General features: G+C 39.2%; 1 protein-coding gene across 15 annotated transcripts in view; it reads right to left on the bottom strand.

Moving 5' to 3' along the window:
• The window catches only part of foxp1b (forkhead box P1b), a 205058-nt gene that overhangs the window by 11352 nt on the left and 178722 nt on the right, over positions 1 to 14984 (bottom strand). For all 15 annotated transcript variants that reach the window (XM_048198849.1, XM_048198842.1, XM_048198838.1 and 12 more), the window contains 5 exons: positions 9330 to 9417; positions 7105 to 7188; positions 3357 to 3561; positions 2156 to 2232; positions 1328 to 1429 (listed from right to left, as the gene is read on the bottom strand). In XM_048198849.1, coding sequence (XP_048054806.1) covers positions 1328 to 1429; positions 2156 to 2232; positions 3357 to 3561; positions 7105 to 7188; positions 9330 to 9417 — 556 coding nt within the window. The remainder of the gene's footprint in view (positions 1 to 1327; positions 1430 to 2155; positions 2233 to 3356; positions 3562 to 7104; positions 7189 to 9329; positions 9418 to 14984) is intronic.

Genomic DNA, 14984 nt, shown 5'->3' on the forward strand with positions numbered 1-14984 from the left:
ATTACAGAAATAAATTATATTTTAAACAGAAAACGGTTATTTGAAATTTCTAATACTATTTCACAATATTACTGTTTTTACTGTATTTGTGATCAAATAAATGCAGCCTTGGTGAGCATGATATTAAAACGTTTTTTGCATAACGGTTTGCCATTTCCAAAACACTCCCTATACAAAGAAATGCACTGATCAAGAGCCAGTTGTAGCAGCACCTTGGACTACCAACAAATTCCAGACTGCACAAATAGTCTGATAAACATGACTCTTTGGCAGTTATGACTTTAGCACTGTAGCTGAACAATGAGGGGAAGAGAAGTAATTCTAACATGCTCTGCTTGTTGTGTTCTTATAAATTACCCTTTCATCAGGCCATTTGTACAACATGCGAGTGATATTTAGTAAATAAATCCCTCCTTGATTGATGGAGGCCTGTGTGGGTGTTGTCACTCTGGTGCTTTATCATTTAGCTCTGGTAAAAGTCACAGATAGTTCATCATTTTCTGCCTCACTTCAAAAACGGAAACTGAAAACGCATGAGTTAAATGCCAATGCTCAACAAACTCTGCCAGGGGAAAACATCCTACTCAAATGACCAGATTTTCCCTTAAAACTGTTGAAACTCTTCCAGAGAAAACTGAAAAACACTTTCAAAATAAATCCAAATGAAGAGGGGGTCTCTTCCAGAAACTTCTAGGGGCCATTAAGTGAAATAAATCATATTTGGGGAAAAAAGCATACTTTCTCTGGGTTATTTGAACTTGTTGACTAAATCGCACTGGGCTAAATGGCATAAAGTACAGCAATTTTACATGATTTCTGTTTGTATCTCTGAGGGCTGGTGTTGTTTGGAATAATTCAGATATTTTTTTAATGGTCATTATGCTGTGATATCTTAATATCTGGGAACAGAAAATATGTTTGTCAGTATGACAGTTTGTTTAAATAACTAAAATGCACAGTGGTGTCTAAAAGTCTAAGAACACCAGTGAAAATCTTTCTATTTTGCATTTTAATTTACATTTTTTTAACTACAAATTATAGTTTAGTGACTTTGAAACGATCTACTCTTGATTTTAAGCTATGTATATTGTTCTAAAGCTAAATTTTAAATTCCAGATCTGTAATGTAGTCTCAGACTTCCAATGTATCTGCCTTATTCATATATGCTTGTCATGAGTGAAGAAGTGTGTGTGGTCCAATAAGAGGTGTGTGCTGATTTCTGGGGGTGGTTTTCTACTGCCAGGAGTTCTTGAGAGCTCTGGGAAAATTCCAAATTCACTGTATATTAGTAACAGCAGGAAATAGACAACAAGAATTGTGAGATCACCTTCCACGTTGCTGCATTGCGTCTGAAATATGCAAACATTCGCGTGAACCAGTTGTAGATCTCGTTTAGTGTTAGCTGTTTTTCCGGTGACTCTAGAATTGCCTGGAAAAAAAAATAAAACACACACACACACACACACACACACACACACACAAATGCTGATAAGCAAAAAGCCGTTTCATTTCCGTTCAAACCTGGAGCAAAAACAAAGTGAGATGCACATGGTATGTCAAGTTAAAGTTGATCTGAGGGTGCATGTAAAACAGCTCCACGCTTTTCCGTTCTCAAATGGGAGCTACTTTGTTTACTGAACGCTTCCTTATGCAAATGTGGCAATTTGAGTACATCCTTTTCCGCTAAACGACCAGAGCAAGAAAAAAAAAAAAAAAACTATTTTATAGAGCCAGATTATAAAGCGGCAATTATCCCGGGCCCAGATTAATGCCCGTGTGATCACAGATTACCGGTTCAGGCCTGATAATTGACTGGGCATCTCAAAGACGCCCCATTCCTACTGTTGTGTGAAATGAATTCCGTAATAATCACATTGGCTGTAATACTTAATCAAAAGCAATTGTTATATATGGGCTTTTTGCCCCTCTATGAACAGCAAGTGCTCTCACGCTCATTTGCAGATGGCTAATCTTGAGCTCTGCTGTTAAATTGCATCTGAAATTTAACGGCTGCGACGGTGGGGGTTTAGGCGTTTGTCTTTAAAGAAGTTTGCAGTGGAGCATGTTAGATGCATGTAAAATCTAAAGTGTAGATGCTCAGATGCAATGCAATAGGTGGGTTAAATACGTCATGGGAAAGTGGCTGCGGTCTTACCTGTCGTATTAACGAAGCATATGTGAAAGGAGGTCGTACTTCAGCATTCATGTAGAACTCTTTGTTCTGGCCGATATCTGTTCACAAAGACCAGACAAAAAATATGAAGAACTGAACTAGAAAACCTGGTCACACTTTACATTACATTAATTTGTGACAGTGTATAGGGTAAATTGCAACTAAAAACCTTAAACCTATTTTGCATATAAGAAGCATACAAGAGAATCCAAATTATGCACAAAAATCTCATTTTCATTACTGTGATTAAAAAAAAGAAAAAAAGTAAAGAAATAAACACAGTAATCATGTAATATTTAAAATTCTATAGCATTTATACACTAAAAAATGCTGGGTTGAAAATGGACAAACCCAGCAATTGGGTTGTTTTAACCCAGCAGTTGGGTTAAATGTTTGCCCAACCTGCTGGGTAGTTTTTATTTAACTCAACTATTGTTTAAAAATACTGTATTGCTTGCTTAAAATGAACCCAAAGTATGTTGGAAATAAACATTTATTAATATGTTTAATAAATGAACATTTATTAATACGTTTAATGAATAATAATTAAATAAATTGCTTATTAATAAATGTTCACCTTTTGATTATTATTGTTGCCTCTAGTATTTATGTGTCTGATTTTTAATTTCCAACATATTTTGGATTCATTTTAAGCCAGCCATATAGTAGTTTTTATCCAAGTTGGGTTAAATAAAACTGCCCAACACTTTGGGCAAAAATTTAACCCATTTTCAACCCAACTTAGGTTGTTTTTAACCCAGCATTTTTTTTTTTTTTTAGAATGTACATCATTGTATTAAAAATAATTGAATGACAGTAGTAAAATAGAATAATACAAAATCTAATGAGAATCAACACTGAGAAGAAATACAAAATTAAAATAAATACATAAAATAAATCATAGACATATTACAGTAATGAGATTTTGTGTTTAATTTGTGCTGAAAATGTGTTTAATAGCCATGAAAATGATGTCAGAATGCAAAAAATCCTAAAATATGGTCAAATGTAATACAAACGTAATATATTAATTATATAATATATTAATATAATTGATTTTATTATTATTTTTAAATTTTGGGGGAAAATATGACTTGGCATATTTTCGTAAGATTCACCAACTAATCCCAATGATTCAATCTATTGTATGTCACAAGGAAGCTTCCAAGCAGTCTGTGCGTACCTGGAGATATGGGCATGTTGTACTTGTCCGAGTAGCGTCTGCGCATGGGGCCGACACTGTGCAGGCTGGTGGGGGTGATAACGGAGTGGGTTTGTGAGAGCGGCGTGAGGGGGGCAGTCGGGGTGGTGGGCGTCTGGGGTAAACTGAGGGGCGGCGAGGCCTCGGGAGCCGTCTTGGACAAAGTTACGTTGGAGACCAGGTTCAGCTGAAAAGCACAGAGCATTGTTAGTCACCACTGATGCCTGCGGATGCTAATTGTTAACACACTATCCAATCAATCTCTGCACCACAGAGGAGCATGTTGGTTTGTAAATATTTGTAAACACCATGCTTTCGCTTTCTGCGTCCATCATTCTGTGAGCAAATAGCGTACATCCCCTTGGTCGCCTCTTTGTTTGGTCTGCTGGCGTGCTCCCAGAATGCCTAGCTCACTCTCTTTGCTCTCAGGCGGCAGTAGCAGTCTTGCTGGCTGATGGAATGAGTTTCTCACCGAGCCCTAAGAGGCTCCTAATAAGCCGCAGACAGAGAGAGGTCAATCTACACTAATTACAGGCTCAAATTGTATTGTAAGGACCCTAATTAGTGGCTACTTACAGGGGTGATACTACGATTAAACGTCACATTTGAATGACCCTCATCAGCCCGATGGTTTGGCATAAGATGGTTCTTCTGGAGAAATAGTTTCCAGAGAAATACTTTCTTCCTCCCTTATCAAGTGGCACGATGTGGGGGTCTAGTAATAATGGCTATAAGGTAAACTAATTAACCAGCGGGTTCGTAAAGGTGCAGTCTCGCTTCCAACAGCTGCGTTGAGTCGTCAGTGTCAGATTTCCTCTTCTATTGGAGTGGAAAGCGCGAGCCTGACCCGACGCTCCTGCTATTAATTTGTAGGCGATGGGGAAAAAAAGCTAATGACACACATACATATTTCCCCACCAAATTGTTCTAATTGCTAATTTGCCAAAGGAGGCCTTGTTACCAAATTAAACATGACTTCACTGGGAGGGTGGAAAAGCGACGAACGCACGGACAAGCGGAGAGGGGCAAAGAAAAAAAAACAATGAGAGGGCATGCGGAGGTGGTTTTTTCCGTCGTGCGCCCCAATCGCCTACAGATTGGGTGAGAAAATTAATGAAATGTCAAGGCTGTCAATTGCTTTGGAGGTATCAGATGTCTAATTTTGTTGTATAATGGCGTAGTTGACAGTGCAGACGGCGGAAAGGCGAGTGAAAACCAACAGACAGTGTTTAACATCTAACCCCCCGCCACGCGGATACGTCGCAGGCCACGCAATTACCACGCACCCTATTAACGGTCATTACCATACAGATGCTCCGTTTGATAGACAGGTACATAATAAAGAAATTTGAGGGATGACAGAAGCTTCATCCTTGACATGTCATTGTCTTCATGCCTATCTATCCTTTTTTTTGTTGTTAATTGGTTTCTTTCTGTGCTAAAATCACATTAGAAAACCGATAGTTCCGGTCTTAGATGCTGATTGGTCAATAACGTGATCCAGTCATGTTAAAATACACCATATACAGTAATACCAGTTATGATTCCTAGCTACTGTATATCACTGCACTGCCTTAGTCAGAGACTCTATTATATGTTTTAATGAATAATACAGATAATATTTTTAAAATATTTGTATTTATTTAGGAAGGCAAAGGAGTTGTTTGCAGGGTTATCATCATTAATTAAAACTAAAACCATTAAAAAAAAACATTTTCATTACTAAAAAAATTAAATAAATAAATAAAAAACTAAAACTTAATAAAACATATTGTATAATATTTAATATCAATATTTATCTATATTAATATTAAAAGGAAAAAGTGATAAACACACAACATAATTACTAAAACTTCAACTAAACTTTTAAAATGAAAACAGGAAATATAAAAATCAAATTCAAAATATTAACAAAAACTATAATAGTATATAATTGATACTAAAATAACACTGGTTGTTTGTCATTCACTTTTGATTTTTCTTATTAAAGAAAATTTAGCAAGTAATGCGAAAGCTGTTTTTAAACAAATAAATGTACAAATTTTAAATGAAAAATGGAAGTTTTAGATGTTAGTCTAAATATTTGCATACTTTAAAGACTAAAACACACACGCTTGGTGTTCATGTTTTATGGGGACATTCCATAGACATTTTGTCCCCCCTTCCACTCCCCCTCTCAGTTTGGGCCAGAGGTTTTCAATAGTATGGACTTATTCAACCTCTGTGCACATCAGCTAGCTTTGTTACCTATATTCCTCATCCACAGCGAGTAGCCTCTACAATAGGCCAGACAGGAGAGTAATGGCCCTCCCTTTGTCTCCCATACCATTTGGGTGCTCTCCAATATGCCCGCAAAATGAGACTTCAAAATGAAAATAATTAAATGGTAATTGGTGATCTAATTATACTGGCTTTGACTTGCCAAGCTGCCATGGAAAACAGAAGACGAGCTGCTAAAAAAAGCTAAACAAACAACAACAAAAAAATCTGCTGTTTAATTATGGACAGTGAAAAGGTCAGATCACTGACGAGAACGCTTAGTGACACCTTCGTTCGTAAACTTGTGCATGCACATGTGCACACACAAACACAAACAACTGTAGCCTGAGGCAAAATATCTCTTAAAATGAGCTGTTGATAAATATGAATGTTATTGGGGCAAGATTAATGAGCAGTATATCAGACCGCAAAAAACATCTAATTTGTTCATGAGTAAAATCGTGACTCTAAAACTAAAGACACATTTCAAAGTAAGCCAAGATAATTTGAAATAAATGTCAAGGCTTTTAGCACAACAATGCTGTTATGTAAAACATCACAAAATGGAGGCTCTGTAAACACATTTCAAGTAATGCTAAAATTAAATAATGGCTTCTGACCATCGAGCATACAGTACACAAAAACAATAATAGCACCTCATAATAAAGTAGTTTATGTAAGGGTCCTCCTCTCTGCTACAAGCCGCTGCACCTCCAACCCGCAGGGAGAGATGGCCGGCTAACAACACTATCGATATCTGAGACAGATTTTTATACATAAGCGTCACCACGTCAGACACCTCTGTACAAATGCTAATCCAAACAATCAGCATGTGACAGAGGCAAAGATCCACTGAATGAACTATTGCCACTCGCCGTTCCAGGACAACATCTCTGGGCTCCTGAGCAGTAAATAAATGATCAGCGTGCTCAGCAAACTGAAGAGAGGAGACTGTGACTGATTCATGATCGATTTTAATTTTTGAAATGGTTTGTGAACCCTTGTTTTCCATTAATTATTGTAAAATAATTTCTAAGGAATATGTTTTAACTGTATGAACAACTGTAACCTATAACATGTTCCAACAATGTTGGAAATTAATAAAAGAAAGAAAGTAACAATAAGATGCATCCCAATTTAAAAACTTTGCCTTAAACGAATGCACTTTCATATGTTTCAGTGTGTAAAGTATGCAAAAATATATCAGCATTTTTCATTTAAAAATGCAAGTTTAGTCAGTAAAAAACAGCTTTCTCACCTTTCTTGCCAAATGTTCTTTAACAAGAAAAGTCATGACAAACAACTGTGAACAGTATAACACGTAAAAGCAAGCAGAGAGGTACACTCCAAAAATCCACCTGAGAAAGTGTATCATCTATGCACATTTGGCAAACTATTTTCAACATACTATCACAGTTGGTGCACACTAATTCTTATCTCATATGCTATTTAGGATGGATAGTGTACTCACTGGCTGTGGGGTGGGTTTGGGCTCTGTAGACTTCACATGAAGATGAGTCATCATGGCTTGGAGACGCTCTTTGTCTTTCGCTAACTTTAATTAGAAAAACAGAGAAAGAGACATAAAAATGATAATAAAAATGAGAAAAGATCTTTTTTTTACATGCATTTTAGTGCAATATACTCTCAGCTATCACTAAAACAAATAACCCCTTGTGGAAGGACAACTAACATATGAATGTTTATTCATGACATACATGTACTCAGAATGTGCCTGTGACCTTTACACTTGATACAGAGACACAACCCTAATGCACGGCTCACACTGGAGGAGTTCTGGAATCTGGTTGCAGCACACACATAAGGAGAATCTTCACAGATTTTATTCTCGGAAAATCTCAAACATGCACACACTACAAGATTTGAAATTTGTAGCGCAGCACACATTACGGGATATTATTAAGATTATCATAACCAGAAGAGCATCTCACGTGATTTCATTGGGAAGCGGATGTCGTCACTGACATAAACAGGTATATTTACATTTGCTAGCAGCTTTCTACACTCACCCGGTATGTTTAAAACCATAGCGATTTCTCCTCAGCTTTTCTCTTTGTCCGTACGGTTGTGTCATGTTTTTAAAGACGTGTTATTCAAGGAGTTGTGTTATTGCAACACTTCAACGCACCGTTCCGCCATCTCCACTGTCCAACGGACCCATACAGCAGCTGGTTTTGCGGTCGCAATTTCAAAAGCGCTCTCGTTCACTTCTCTTATTGGCTGTTGTTAAAGAACTGACGTAATCTTCCCGATTTAAAATTCTAAATATCAAACATGTTTGATATGATCAGGGTGGCCCCGATTTGTGTGAGAACAGATCGGGAGGTGCAAGATTCGATCTGCGAACGCCTCATTACCAGATAATCTGTGCCGAACATCGGAGCCGATCGAGGTCCTTGACAAGATTTTTTCTCCGATTCTCGGGAGGGGAAAATCGGGCATGAATCGGCCTAAAACTCCTGTAGTGTGAGCCAGGCATAAGGGTTTATTAGCAAATGAGAATGAACACACACACTCTAGCCTTCAGTCATGGTTACTTCAGCCAAAGTAAATCCACATTGAACATTAGAGGACCTCCCTGATCTCCACACACTCTGATCTGCACTGCGTTTCCCAAAAACATTGTTAGTCTAAGTAAATCTTAAAAACCATTGGCACTAATGGTCTTGGTCTCTATGATCTACTTAGGCTTGCTTTTGGGGAACACAGCCCAGTTCTGCTCCCCTCAGCTGCTACCGTACTTCTTCTGGATCTAAACTGTATGTGTGGTCCTTTAAATATCTCTCTCTCTCTCTGCTTTGGTGTAGTATAGAAGAAAGGTTTAAAGACTTTATCGGCATCATGGCAATCCTTTGCATAAAAGCCTAATTTTATTCTGAGCATTTGAACAGAGTATAAATGGCTAATATATGGACAGATGAGCATGCAGAGAGAGAACGATCACTCTACTTTGATGCCTGGGGTGAATTTTCCCAGCATGCATAAAGGTCCTCCAATTAAAAAAGTTGTATACATTAAGAAATTAAAATGTTGATGAAAATATTGAGCTGGATTTGACCTCAAATTGCCTGCATGAGCACAACAGTTCAATGTGTAAACTGCTGCACAATGGCTCGGGCACTTTCTAATGCGATCTGACTGAATCCAAGAGTGAATCAGTCTCGCTTCTCCTTTTGAAACCAAAACTCTGTATTACTTACCATATATCTCCAGATCTATGATGCCATTCAGTGAGCATTTGTCACGATTAATGTGTATTAACAAGCAATGCAATACAATAAACAATATGAGTCAATGAATTCATTGAAATGACTTGTAGTGTACCCACCATTGTTGGTGTGCCTGGGTTTTTTCACAAAGTGTTTTATTGTGGTGCCAAATAGTTAAAAGTCATAAACGACTTTAAAACCCAGTAAAATTGGAAATGTAATTATCTTGTGGAGTTAGCCCCAGGGCACTCCATATATCTTTGCCTGGCTGTCATGCGAACATAACACATTTTTAATGACTGGTTACTCACAATTGTACAAAATAATTTCATTTTTATCCCTCCCTCTTCTATCTCTGAGCTGCTACTTGAGAGAAAACGATTGAGAGAGAGAGAGAGAGACAGACAAGAATCAAAGTTTCGATGAAGCCAGAAAAGGAGATGAACGAAGAGAAATGAGATGATACCTGCAGTTCCAGCTGTTGAACTACTTGCATCTGTACCCTGCACTGCGCCGTGCTCCTGTCATCCAAGGCATGTTCATTATTCAGATGTCTACAGAGAGAGAGAGAGAGAGAGAGAGAGAGAGAGAGAGAGAGGGGAGATAGAGAGAGCAGCCTTCATTTTAGTACCATATTTTACAGCCATCTATTAAACATTTGATAAAACTTTCATGGTAAAATATTGAATTACATTATCTGCACATTCTGCAGGGCAGTCATTTATTTCCCCATATTGAAAAAGTGAAAATGGCCTGAGATGCACGCATACTAAAATGATAAAAAGTAAATAAAGCCAATGTCCACACATCCACAAATATCAAATTCCCCAAACACAAATGAAGAGTGTTCTAACAAGATCTCTGCATTACCGGAAATAGAAGCGCTCTTTACATGCCTCATGCATAATTCACGAAGTGGCCGTTTCCATGCAAACCTACAGAAACGAAGTTGAGCGGACGGGAAAAGCGCCTCACCAAAACTCAGGTAAAATAAAAATTGATATTATAAATCGGCCGACGTGCACTCCACAACCCTCCCAGCTTTTAAAATTAAATGGATTCTTCTTATTTTTGGTGGCTTCCGCAGTTAATTATGTCATCTAGATTAAGAGAACTCAAATGAAGCCAGGAGGAAAAAGGCAAAGGACAACAAGGAGAAAAGAGATGGAATCTGTCATAAACTTGAATTATGAATATAATTATGCATGATTATTTTATACCGCCAAGACCTTTTTTTCTCCCCCGCACGTTTATAACTAATCTAAATAAGTAGCTGGCCTCGGCAAAGCAGGCCAAGCTTTCCTTTTTTTTTTTTTTTTTTTTTTTACCTCTTCTCTTTTTTTTGTGGTGATTTATATAAAATGGTGGAGATAAGACTCACGACTGAAGGAAATATGATTGGAGGATTTTTATCAGCCCTCGCATGAATTATGGTTTGAAAATGCTTATGCAGGGGCATTTCATTAATCATTTAATCATAATCCGTGCAGGATGTTTGAACTGATTTCACAAATACCCTTTCATTTCACTACTTCATTATGCCCGCTAATGGATCCAATATATTATATATATCATAAATTATATCGCATCTTCGCTGACCATGTAGGTCACTGTCACCAGGCAGAGGCTGGTGGAACGGAACAGTACCGTTTTCCATGCGCTCGTCTTCCCAAATGTAGGTTTACAGTCTTCTGCCGCAAATCAAAATGTCGTACCCAGACCTGAGCAGGGGCCGAGACAAGGGGAGCCAGAACTGATGTTGATGGCGTAATAAATTTGGTGAGGTGGCGTGACATGATGGCAGCGGCGCCATTATTAAGAATAAAGACAACATACGAGCATGGCTGAAGATACATGTGGGGAAAACACACTCGACAACACTCGTGACAGAGAGCGGTTTTGACTTCGGAAGTGGAGCACTCAACCTTGAAAGGGAAATGATCTAAATGAGCGTCAAAACGGACTCTGTTTTCCTTCAGAACGAGCATATAAATACCAGGTGTCTTTTTGAACATTGACACAGCGTGAACGCACCTTTAAATATATTCTGAATAGATCGTTTCCTAAAAATAACACGAGGATTAGGGACGGCGAGTGTTTTAACGTGGCCATGATAAATCCACACCTTGTTTAAAACCATATTATGTCTGTTCTGGCTCCCAACATTAATCAACTGAAAACAAGCCGCTTTTGAAGTCAGGGAAGGTTGAAGAGGGATCATGTAAACATTTCAAAACAACCACCCAGTTTTCATTTGCGGGGAGATAAAATAGGTACAGAGCGTCTCGCATTTTCAATGAACATGGCTGGACGTGACATGCTTTGGAATTCGTAGTTCGCATCACCCAGCGAGCCCCCGCTACCTCTTTTCATCCTTTGTTACAGTGGACGTTTCTCTTTTTTCTCCGTCCTCTCCTCCGTTCCGTCTAATGACATGTAGAGTCACAGTGCATAATTAATAGGAAATGAAATATTCAAATGGCCCTTAATGCAGCCTCTCGGAAGAGTGTCTGGACAAGAGGAGCTCCGGAGAACGGCAGAATTGACATCGGGAAAGACTATGAGCGCTGGCATGTGTCACTTTCTGGACTTCAAAGGAAGGCTGTTTAAAAGCTTTCTGGCAGGATGACAGCTCCTAATGTAAATGGCCACAATAAAACAAGTTAAATAGACATTACTTAAACAGTCAGCATTTTACATATCACTGAAGCTAGCTGCCCAGGTTTTAATGATGCTCCGGGAGGCTGACGCCCAGAAAGACTTTTCTACTACAGCGTTGACTGGGCGAACTATTGTTTATTCCCAAACACACGCAGCTGTTGTTTCGATAGCTAAACATCCGTCTGTTGTTCCTTATCTTCTTGCATTACGTAAAAGAATTATGCTTATCTACTGATTTTATTTACTCGTACTGCTTGTCCTTGATGGGTAAACACACTTTCCAGGATGGGAAATACAATGTGCGTGTTTGCGGTAGGTAACCGTAAGCAGAAACCAGTTCTAAGACAAATACTCTACAAACCGTATTCAAATCATAAAGCAACGTGAATTTTAAAAAAGATAAATAAAAGACGACACCGAAACTCACACGTACTGAGTTCGACTTTTCAAATATCCCTGGTCATGAATGCCCTTGACCTCTTGTAAAAGCATCCAAGCTGTTATATGAACCTTCGCCCCACCCTTCCTGTTCTGCTGGAAACACAAACATCACAACTGGTTTTATTTATTTTTTATTTATTGGAACTGTTATCATTCAGCACGACTAGGTATGAGATGTTTACTTTTAAACACATATGGCAATAAATATCCATATGGTTTAAAACAACACTGCCACATGTCTCGTTTGTTGTTGCTGGCTCGGCTGGCGGAGATCAGGGTGATGTTAGCGCGCATCTCTCACCGTTTCTCACTACGTCGCCCCGGGCGCCCATCTCTAGCTACCCAGAAAACTCTTATCTTCCAGCTAATTTACTCCCTGATTTCTGTTTATGGTTCTTCAGGCCTTTCGGGTGGAGGATGTACATGTGGGAATGTTTAGCACATGGACGGTTAACACCTTCAGCGTGCCAGCTGAACTCTCACCCAGCCTCGCTTTTTACAAAGACGGCTTTGTAGCGCGTCTCCAAATGTTTTCTCAGCATGTTCCAAGCAGTTTAGGGCAGGCAAGAAAAGTAAACAAGATGTTGCCATGATAAAAACACTTGTGTAAACATCACAGAGTGTACTTAAAGAGAGCACTTCTCTCTCTCCAGCTCACTCTTTTTCAGCTCTGAAATGCTAATTTCTCTTATTTCAATAAGCAAATGGTGAATCATGGGTTTGGCCAATAGAAAAAAGGCAACGATGTGAACCACAATCCAAAAACATATCAGATCCGTGGTTTAGAAACTCCAGGGTAGCAAAACTTTCTTTCTAAGCTCGTGGAAAGAGCGAATGCACTTCTTCACATTTTTCTCCACAGGTAAACACAGATTCAAGATAGATTGTTATTATCTGCAAAAGAGCCTGAGCCGGTTTTAAACATGCCTTCAAATGAACTGGCACAAGGAGCCTGCTATTTGAAACACAAACTACGACCCTGAAAAAAACAGAGGTGGAAAATGAAAAAAATAAAAACACACAAGACTGAGAAAAGGGGTAGCAGTGCAGCTGTGGTTCTGCTTACCACTCGTTTTTCTCCTTGGTCTTGGCTTGTGGGTCTTTAATTCGGGCTTGTTTTAGTTTGAACCCGGGATAATGGAACAGTGTCATATCTTGTTTAGAGTGGGACTAATCCAGCCTGACACACACTCACTGATCTGCTGCCACACAGCACATGTTTTCATCATCTCATCACAAACACACACACATAGTGGAGATTAAGTGAGACCAGGTCTTCCTTAGAGAAGGGATCAGGGTGAACGCTGTGTAAACCGTGCACCTTTAGCCTGATCTTTGGTTTAGGTGTTATTAAGGGAGCGTGCTGCTGTGTGTTGGCCGGTATAGACTGGACTTTAACAGCATGGACGGGTCAGGCTTGATTCAGTTGAGTTAATACATAGTGGGCAGGTGAACAGACACTGGTTGCAGGTAAAACCAATGCAACAGTCAGAGCTGTGGTGAAGGGATTAGTGCACATACTTTAGGCCAGGGCTGGGCAAATTCGGTCCTGGAGGGCCACTGTCCTGCAGAGTTTAGCTGCAACCCTGATAAAACTCACCTGCATGTAATCCTGAATACCTTGATTAGCTGGTTCAGGTGTGTTTGATTAGGGTTGGAGCAAAACTCTGCAGGGACAGCGGCCCTCCAGGACCGAGTTTGCCCACCCCTGCTTTAGGCCCCGTTTACACCTGGGCCACTTAAGATGCGTTTTGGTCAATCAAATCACAGGTGGATGAGAAAGACACATACAGATCTACACCTGGTGTTTCAATCCGTCTCTTGTGTCCACTTTGACCACTTCTGTCCTGATTACTTTGAGGGGAGGGTCTATAGGTAGGTAAATGTATGGGCTTCTTCGGAAGTTTTGATTTAATAACCGTGCACAAATTGCATATGAACAGAGAGCATCAGCTTTCGTTTCTGCTCTGACAGCCGTGAGACCGTGCTGAACACGGTAAGTGCGTGTTAGAAAACTGAAATGTTTAGAGAACATTGTGCTTAGTATGTTTTTCATCTTCAAACCAAACCTATGGCTTCAGCCAGCTAAGTTTAAATCACGTCTGGCTAGTGCGCTTCACATAACATTTGTGTCGGTAGGCGGAGAGTAGGTGGTCTTTAGCGGCTGTTTGAACACTTTCAACCACATGAACGTCTACACCATGAACGCAATCCGGTCGAATGCGTTTTTGACTACCTCTGGAATTGGTCAAAGTGGACAAACTTAAAATGTTTTACACCCCATCTAACCTGTATTTAGTGCTTGTGAGGGTGATGCAGATCAATTGTGGAAATGTCACAAAAATATTGGGTAAGTGTATTGCATTTATTTATTTTTTAACTGAACCCAAACTTTTGTGTTTTACATATTTGTTTTTCATAGTCACAAACTACATTTTTACATTTTCTAAAGAAAACATGAATGGCACAGCTCAATGCCTAAGTGATGTGGGTGGTTGTCAGGTTGTCCCTAAGTGGTTGTTAAAGTGTTCTATATACTTTTTAGCTTGATCTGAGCGGTTGTTGGACGGATGCTTATTGGACCATGTTAAAAAGTTTATAAAAATCCCTAAGTATGAGGAAAATGAATAGCAAGCACCAATAATATGTTTCTAAAAACAAGAAGAGAGAGATCTTTCCTACTTGTCTGTAAAAAGGCAGACAAGGGCAAACCCCACTGTACTCTCAGAATGTGGGCCACCGTAGATAAACATCCCTACGTGTTTGTTTTGGGACAAAGTGTCAGTAATCACCATGGGGACTGCAGTTATCACAGGCAGCACAGAACCCTGAGGAAAACCACACCACAGAGAGCAGGCAAAGAGCAGCACACCACACACCCACGTCAAGAACCCAGCCCACACACAGAGAGGAAAAAAATAAAATGAAGAGAAAAATCAGGAGAAAAGGAATTGAAAAATACTGTGATGGGACACTAGGTTTGACTAGGTTGATCTAGAACATGCAGAAATATTACAGT

Source organism: Megalobrama amblycephala, linkage group LG8 (assembly GCF_018812025.1).
Source record: "Megalobrama amblycephala isolate DHTTF-2021 linkage group LG8, ASM1881202v1, whole genome shotgun sequence".
NCBI lineage: Eukaryota > Metazoa > Chordata > Actinopteri > Cypriniformes > Xenocyprididae > Megalobrama > Megalobrama amblycephala.